The sequence below is a fragment of the Carica papaya genome, chromosome 7, assembly GCF_054855325.1.
Source record: "Carica papaya isolate Zhongbai chromosome 7, ASM5485532v1, whole genome shotgun sequence".
Classification (NCBI taxonomy): domain Eukaryota; kingdom Viridiplantae; phylum Streptophyta; class Magnoliopsida; order Brassicales; family Caricaceae; genus Carica; species Carica papaya.
In genome coordinates this window covers 28,635,212-28,643,154 of record NC_142315.1, presented here as the reverse complement: position 1 = coordinate 28,643,154, position 7,943 = coordinate 28,635,212, and the positions used below count along the sequence as shown (strand labels likewise).

At 35.4% G+C, this 7,943-nt stretch overlaps 1 protein-coding gene across 5 annotated transcripts; it reads right to left on the bottom strand.

Moving 5' to 3' along the window:
- Positions 1-1,037: 1,037 nt before the first annotated feature.
- Positions 1,038-7,267, bottom strand: LOC110815609 (Cytochrome c oxidase, subunit Vib family protein). Of its 5 annotated transcripts, none has more exons than XM_088207846.1 (4): positions 7,080-7,267; positions 6,828-6,965; positions 6,598-6,721; positions 1,038-1,365 (listed from the first exon to the last, which is right to left on the bottom strand). In XM_088207846.1, the coding sequence occupies exons 1-4, from the start codon at positions 7,161-7,163 to the stop codon at positions 1,253-1,255; spliced, it is 459 nt and encodes a 152-aa protein (XP_088063972.1). In that variant the 5' UTR covers positions 7,164-7,267; the 3' UTR covers positions 1,038-1,252. The 5 variants fall into 5 exon arrangements, with proteins under 5 accessions (XP_088063972.1, XP_021899141.1, XP_021899142.1 ...); XM_022043449.2 differs by having other exon boundaries at positions 6,646-6,721; positions 7,080-7,266; XM_022043450.2 differs by lacking the exon at positions 1,038-1,365 and adding an exon at positions 6,118-6,380 and having other exon boundaries at positions 7,080-7,262.
- Positions 7,268-7,943: the final 676 nt, after the last annotated feature.

Below are 7,943 nucleotides of genomic sequence, written 5' to 3'. Positions count from 1 at the left end.
GTTCATCTTTTTCAAATTCAACAGAAATCAACCAATTTCTAGTTCTCCTAAGTCATTAATGTAGTAGAGATTTATAGTTTTATTTTATTTTATTGAGGCAAGGAGATTATACTTTACCCTGTGTGATTGGGATTTAAATTTATTTTTACAAATAATTCTAGACAAAATAAAAATTAATTTTCTTTTAGTTCATTCTTTGTTTTCTTACAGACTTCTTCCTTCTTGTTTCCCAGCTATGAATATATAAGCAAATATATTCTCAGGCTTCAACATATGCACATTCTTTTCTGGTGCCAACAATGAAGCAATTTAAGAGAAATTTTATGGTCCATCAGTATATGAACTTTGCACTAAATTCATGAACAAAATATTCTAAAATTTGCGTTTAATGCGTTTCAGGTCATATTTGCTTCAAGTCTTGTTCTCACCCTAGCCGATCTCTACAATTAATTTTCATATTATTCTCAACGTGAATAATTAGAATATGACTTTTACACTCATTCTACATTCTTAACTCAGCTAAGGATTTAATAGGAATTGATCTAATCAGGTCATGAGATAAAAGAGAGAATAACTTATGCAGATATTTCAGAAAAAAAAATCTCCATAGAAAACTACCAAAAATACAGAATAGAAATAAAAAATTACACAAAGACTACTTGAAGCTAAAAGAGAGATGATATTAAACCTTTTCTTTCTGTCTACTTGTAGTTGGTTGCTTTCTTATACACCATCAAATAATTTATGGACGAATATGTTTACGACCTTGATAAAACTGTAGGACACATATGCTCGGGAAAGGATTTATAAAAAATCTATTCACAAAGCATGAAGATTATTTTGATGCATAAACAGTTTGTTCATATTTGTTCCTCTGTTTGGTGATGTGCAGATAATTTGCTAGAAAAGTTGCTTTGTTGAAATAAATAAGAGACCAAATACCAAGACTACCCATGCTAAAAGCTTGCTTCGACCCTGTCTCAAGCACCAAATGGTATATCCTATTCCTTTAAGTTCCCGCATAAAAACTGACAAAAGAAACTCAAACCTTTTCGCCATATTGATCAAGATGGAGAACGAGGAAAACAGCATAAAACTCTATATTTAAATGTTCGTTTGATTAGGATAAGCTTCCCTTCATTTAAAAGAGATACTTTCTTCTAATCAAAATACTTCTCTTAAATCTAAAAGATGACAGAATCCCAAATGGCCCTGTCCTTGAAGTTGGCCTCAGAGTGTAGGTCCAAGTACTTCAGCAAAACAGGAAGATCTTGCAGCTCATTATCCTTGCATAAGACTCCAACTCCACCCTTCTCCCAAAGGGGCTACCTTTGACTTCCACAATATTGAGGTTCAAGCTCAAAACTGCATGGTAACAAAGAAGAATACATCTTATATTAAGGAGGATTTCAGAGCCAGGCTTGCAAAACAATAGGGTGCCATCAATAAAAAAATAAATGTCACTTCCACTGCATCCTCCTCAACACCAATTGTTAAACCCCAAATAAACTTTTGTTGGGCCTCTATAACAATAACAAGAGAAAATAAAATAGGGTCCTCTTGTCTCAATCCTCTCAACACCAGAAAAATAGAAAACAGACCACCTCTTTCCTATCCTAATCTTCTCGACATGTAGACTAGAGACTGCCAGGATACATGATCATAAGTCTTCTCCGTACGAAGTTCGCAAATAAGATCAATCAAACCCTTCTTGACCATGGAGTCAATAACCTCATTAGAAATCAATGCCACTATAAGATTTTGCCTACCCTCCACAACCACATGCTGAAACTTCAACACCACAAACTTCATCACTCAACTAAGCTTTCAAGCGAGTACCTCCACGGTCAATAGACCTGAAATCCTTGATTCTGGAGGCAGCCTCAATCTTCAAAATGAGAAGAAGGAAAAAAAAAAATTGAATTTGGGGAAAAGACAAAGGTCTCATTCTCAACAAATTCTAAGAATAAGCACAAAGGCACTCCTTAACATCTCTTAATGCTTTGGAAGAAACACCATGAGAAAATCATCAAGACCTGAGGCTTTATCGTCCTTACAACTTTGGAAAGTATTAAGGATCACATCCTTAGTAAAAGACTTCCCAAGTAATCTCTCTCTTAATCCACCAAGGGGCTAAAATCCAATTACTCCAAGGATGGACTGGTTCCTCAAAGAGATTCTCAAATAACTCTTTGAAGTGTCCTTAATGCTTCCGTTGCACTCAAAGGAATAGCATACACCTCCATTTTCGGCATGAACTTGTACCTTATATAATGAGTAACAATTCTATGAAAAAATGTCTACATCTTCCTTGATCTGAGCTATCCTAGATCTTTATTTCAAGCAATCTCCTCTATCAAAAGAAGGTTCACCAAATAAACTTCAGGCACATCCAATTCATCCTCTCACCTAAAGATAAATTCATCTCACCTTCTAAGTTATTTGATTGGATTAAAACCTAAATCAACCATCCTTCTTAACTTCCATGTCCCTAAATCCACTAGTTCTCTACTGCTAGATTATGGATTTGATACATTGCAGCTTTCCTGCTACTCAAAACTAGTGAAACCATCAACTTGAGACTCCTACACTAAATCTCAACCTTTTCCTCGTAACTTGTTAGTCTAGGCTTTGTTTCTCTTGACAAACAAGGCCCAAGTGAAAACACCACTCAACTCCAGAAAAGAAACAGTCAATTCCAGAAGAAACTACAACTCTCCCTTGAAGATGAAGGTAAATGAGATTGGGCCCCCCTAAAGCTCATCAAACTCCTATAAATAAAACCTTAAATAATTTGTGACTCAAGATTTGTGACCCTTTAGTGGAGAACAGTAGTGGTGAAAAGGAATGGCAAGTACCTACATCGAGGAATCTCAACGATTGGGAGATTGGAGAATATGAAGAGTTATTGGATACATTATCTTATATTTCGTTGGATGGAAGCATCGACACTCCATGGTGATGCCTCACATTTAATAGATCTTTCTCAGTTAAATCCTTCTTCAAAATGTTGTACAAGTATGAAGATGATGGCATATGTTTCCCTGTCAGACAAAAGTAAAAGACTAGTGTCCCACCCCGTGTTTCTTTTTTTGCTTGGGAGGCTAGTAGGGAGTATTTTTCTACAATTGACAATTTGAGGAAGAGGGAAAAGATATTGGTTTTTTTTTTTTTTTTGAGATAAAAGAATAAGAATGTTTTTCTTTGAGATAAAATAAAAGAATGAGAATGTACTAATGCAAAGGTGCCAAGGGGGCACCACCCATGTACAAGAAAAATTTACAGATTTGCTAGTATATCTACAATGTGAGCAAGATCATCATAGCTATCAAGGTTGTGTCCTAAGCGGGGAAAGATATTAGTTGATCCTTGTTATCTTTGTAAAAGGGATGATGAGAATTGTAAGCATGTTTTGCTTTTGTGTCTGGAGGTTTATAAGTTGTGGACCTTGATTTATGGGCTGTTTGGCATTAGCTAGGTGATGACAGGTTCAGTGAGAGAAGAAGTTCGGATGTAGAAGGGTGTTAGTGGCTGGCAGAAACAAGTGGATATAATTCCGCTCCCTATCTTCTGGTTGGTTTGGAATGAGAGGAATAGAAGGGGTTTTGATGGAATTGATGATGTAAATGGTTTTGAAATCCTTAAGAATAAATGATTCTACACCTTTGGGTTTTTTTTACAGGGTCAACCTCTTTGTTATATGAAAAATCTAATAGAACTTTTTGATATATTAATTAACTTGTAAATTTTGTATATGGGTGGCACCATCTTGGTGCCCATATCAATACAATTCACACTTTATATTTCAAAAAAAAAAAATACAACCTCAAATGATATTCCCCAAATCTATAGTTTATTGCAGGGCTCATGGCGATCCTGGTTCATCTCTTGAGGACCATTGGAAGGATTAGTTGTCCCTTGTTACCTGTTTCCATCGCCTTTCTGGATACTTCGCACCTGTTTGATCTGTCAGAATGGCCAAGTTATTGGGACTTCTCTTCACAGCTTGAATTATAAAGAAACCACATATCTGATGGCCTTACTTAAGCCTATTAATGGATTTTGTCCACTTCTCATACCAAATCGTCAAATTTGGAACCTTTGAGTCTTTAAATGATTACACCTGTAAAGCTTTTTTTTTAAGTTTCTTATTAACCGTAACATCTATATTTCTCTATCTATTTATTTTTGGAAGAAACAAGCTTCCTTTAAGATTAAAACTTATGTTTAGATTGTCTCTTGAATAAGACTAACACCAAAGATATTCTCCATATCCTAAGATCTTGTATAGCTCTGTCTTCAAACATTTATTTGATACATTTTCGTGGTTCAAAGAGCAACAGCCATTTGTTTCCCCATTGTCCTGTGGCATGGAAGATGTGGTATACATTGTTTTCCATGTCAGAGGTTGCATAGGTATCTTCCCTAATCTAAAAACTTTTGTCTCTACTATTTTTTGTTGTATTGCGTAGAATAAAGAACATAAGGCGTTGTAGAGGGAGATTATTTTTTGCTGATTTGTGTATCATTTGGTGGGATAAAATGCAAGAATTATTAAGCAACATTTCCAAATCCTATCACATGCTTAGGATAAGATGATATTTTTGCTTCTTTATGGGCTAAAGCCTAATTTTGTTTGGGGGATGCCTTTATCAACTCTGTAAAGGATTCTTTTCCTTCGATATTCTTTGATTTTTCCTTTCTTTGGTTGGAAGATACCTTACCCTCTTTTTTCTTGTATTAGCCTTTTCTCTCTTAAATAAAATTCTTTTATCAAAAACAAAATCACAAGGCTACTTAAAAAATCACAACAATGATCATCGTTAACCAACTCAAGCTCATACTACATGACATTATTGCATCCAACCAAGTAAGCTTTGTTCTCAACTGCTAAATCACGAAATAGCCATCTCATAGCCCCAAAACTGGCATACGTGATGACGTGCAAGGGGAAGAAACTAGGCATTCACAGTTAGTCTAAAAGGAGCTAATATGTCAAATTCGTTAGTATCACTCCTGGTCAATTTAGTGCGACTACAGCTTATCCAAAAATTCAGCGGATAAGTGGGGAAGGAGGACAGAGAATATAGTGCATTGGCATATGGAAGTTACTGAGAGAGAATCTGATTATCTTTGTATCCATGCATAGATGATAAAATTCCAACCAATGAAAATAACAAGAAAAACATAATAGTTAGTGCTGTCGATGCAATAGGAATAGTCGGCCCTTAAAGCATACACTATAAAACTGCCTGTGCATTGTCATTCAAACATAATATAGCTTACTTTTAGTGCCTATAGCCTTGGTCTTATTGCTGCCAAAGGAAGCTTATTGGATTTGTGGTAACATCACATAATGGAGTGCTCTGATTAAGGTCCTACCATGGTTGAAAATTTTTATTGCCATGAGTTGGCTGCCATGGAAATGGAGAAGTAAAACTTCCTATGAGGTTGGCCTCACATTACCTATGGAGCCATGTTAGCATGTGATTAAAAGGGTTCACAAAATCAATAAGGCTCCTTGGGCCGATGATTAACTGGTCCTATATGTAGCAAGTAGGACAGATGAATGATAAGCTAGAAACCACGCTGGAGAGGGAGGGATTGTGATCAGATACTAGAGGGAAATAGAGAGTGGAATTCACTCATAATTTAGGCGCTGACTATGTCTTAGATGTCAAGATTTGGGCAGTGTTCCATCAACTTTTGCTAGCCTGGGAAATTGTTGTAAAAGAAGATGGCTGATGAAGAGCTTCTATTGAAGCATTGAATGGTAAGAAAGACACAATAGTCCGCCATGCTGCAAGGGTATTGCGAGCACTGAGATTATTCATTACGAAGAGGAGGTTACCTTCATGCATGAGTCCTGTGAGGCTAATCCATTTTCCAATTGGCTGGAGGACAAGGCAACAACCTTTTCACAGCCAGACTAGTAGGATTGGCATAAGTCAGCTAGTTTGCATTTTTTCTTCCTTTTGTTTCCAAGAAAAAAGAAAGAAAAAGAAAAACAGTGGGCATTCAATATCCATTTTCTCAATCAATCTAGCATCTAAATATGTATATTTAGTGCTTAAAACCATGAAGACACAAGGAAAATATTAAGTCATGAAGAGAGAATGGCACAAGCAAGCCTGAAAATTTCATTCATCATACTGGTTGAGATAAATCCTTTCAGCCTAAATACATTCCTCTACACCATGTCAATGATAACTTGTTCCAAGGAAATTAAAAAAAAAAGCCCTAAGGTCATAGCAAGTTGTAAGGTTCCAATCACTCCCTCCCTGTACTTACTTTAAAACATGGCGTGTAAGATTTACCCAACTATCAACCACGATGACCACTTCCCTCTTCCTTAGTGGCCAAGTAAAAGCTTTATACCCCTGCCAAACAATAAATAAACTTAACCATTTCATCTTACCAGTTTCTTTCTCTATTAAGTTTTAAACACTAGGTAACCCAAAAACCACAGAAAGCAAATAAGTGGAATCTGGCATCACGAATGCATAGCCTTACAAGAAGACCAGCAATTAAGACCCATATAACTAAGAGGCCTAGATTTAACAAAGAATATAGAATAAGATCAAGAAGAAATCTAACTAGTAGAAGTAGGCTTGAATGTATAAGGTTGTGGAAGCAACAACGGACCTCGTCTCGTCCCTCCATCATCCAATAGTCTTTGCACTCTTTTGTTCTTACAGTACTGACGATCAAAATGCTTCACCTGTGTTCGCAACCAACCCAAAGAAAAATTAATTTAACTCCTAAACTTAAAGTATGAAAAAAAAAAAAAAAAAAAGAGAGAGAGAATCAATGATCAGGTTGTGTACCCAAGAAGAGCGGCAGTGCTTGATAAACTCAGCCCTCGAGTCTTTGCATTCCATCGGGTACAGGAGACCAACCGATCCAATTTCCGTCGGCTTCTTGCCAGATTCTTTCTCTAAGCAAGCGTAAAATGCATCCCTCGCCTTTTTCTCGAAGTCGGAAAATCAAAATTTCTCGTCAGATTGCAAACTACGAAACGCGCACAAACACTAAATGAACGAAGGAGAAAAGAGAGAAAGGAAACAAGGAAGGAAGACCTTGTAGCAAGCTTCTCTGGATTTGAGGAGGACGTCGGTATGGACTTGGCCTGGATTACTTGAAGAGTAAGTCTCAAGCGCCATGCTTCATCAAAGAAAGAGCTTCTCAGCTTTGCTCTTTCCGATCCTCGGCTCGTCCTGACTTTCCGGAGAGGATATGCTGCTGCGCGCCGAGTTAAGGCGTTGATGGGCCTAGTGGTATGTATAATATGGGCTTTGTCTTATTTCTACTTTCCTTATTTTCTATCCTAATATTTTGTATATGTATGAAAATATATAATATTTATACATTAAAAAAAAGTTAATGAATATATAACTTTCTAAAAAAATTAATAAAATAAAAATTAACGAAGTATTAACTCAGACAACCTTGTTAGTGAAAAACTTTCTGTATTCAATCAATTTATATAAATCAACTCGATCCTTAAAAAATTTCTCGACATAATTATCATCTGATACGTATACAAAAGTGACAAAATTACTTTGATTATAGAACTATGCATGTTTATTTAAGCAAATTAGATGATGGAACCGGGAAAAATGAACCTTGAGTTATGAAAATTTTTTTAACTTAGTCTAACTCGGTCATTGTACTTGATTAGTGCTTCAAAAAGTGAATCTCTCGTTGTAATTTGACTATCTAAGGAGTGAAGATTTTTTTATGTGATAACTATCGGAAACTTAATTTACATCTAATTTTTCTTTTATCATAATTAAAATAATTTAATAAAACAATTCAAATATGATCATATTATTTTTATTAATATATTAATAAATTAAATATTAAATTTATCGAGTAAAAATGTTTGAACATTTTTTTATAATTAATAATAAATTATTTATATCATTACTAAAGAATGATGT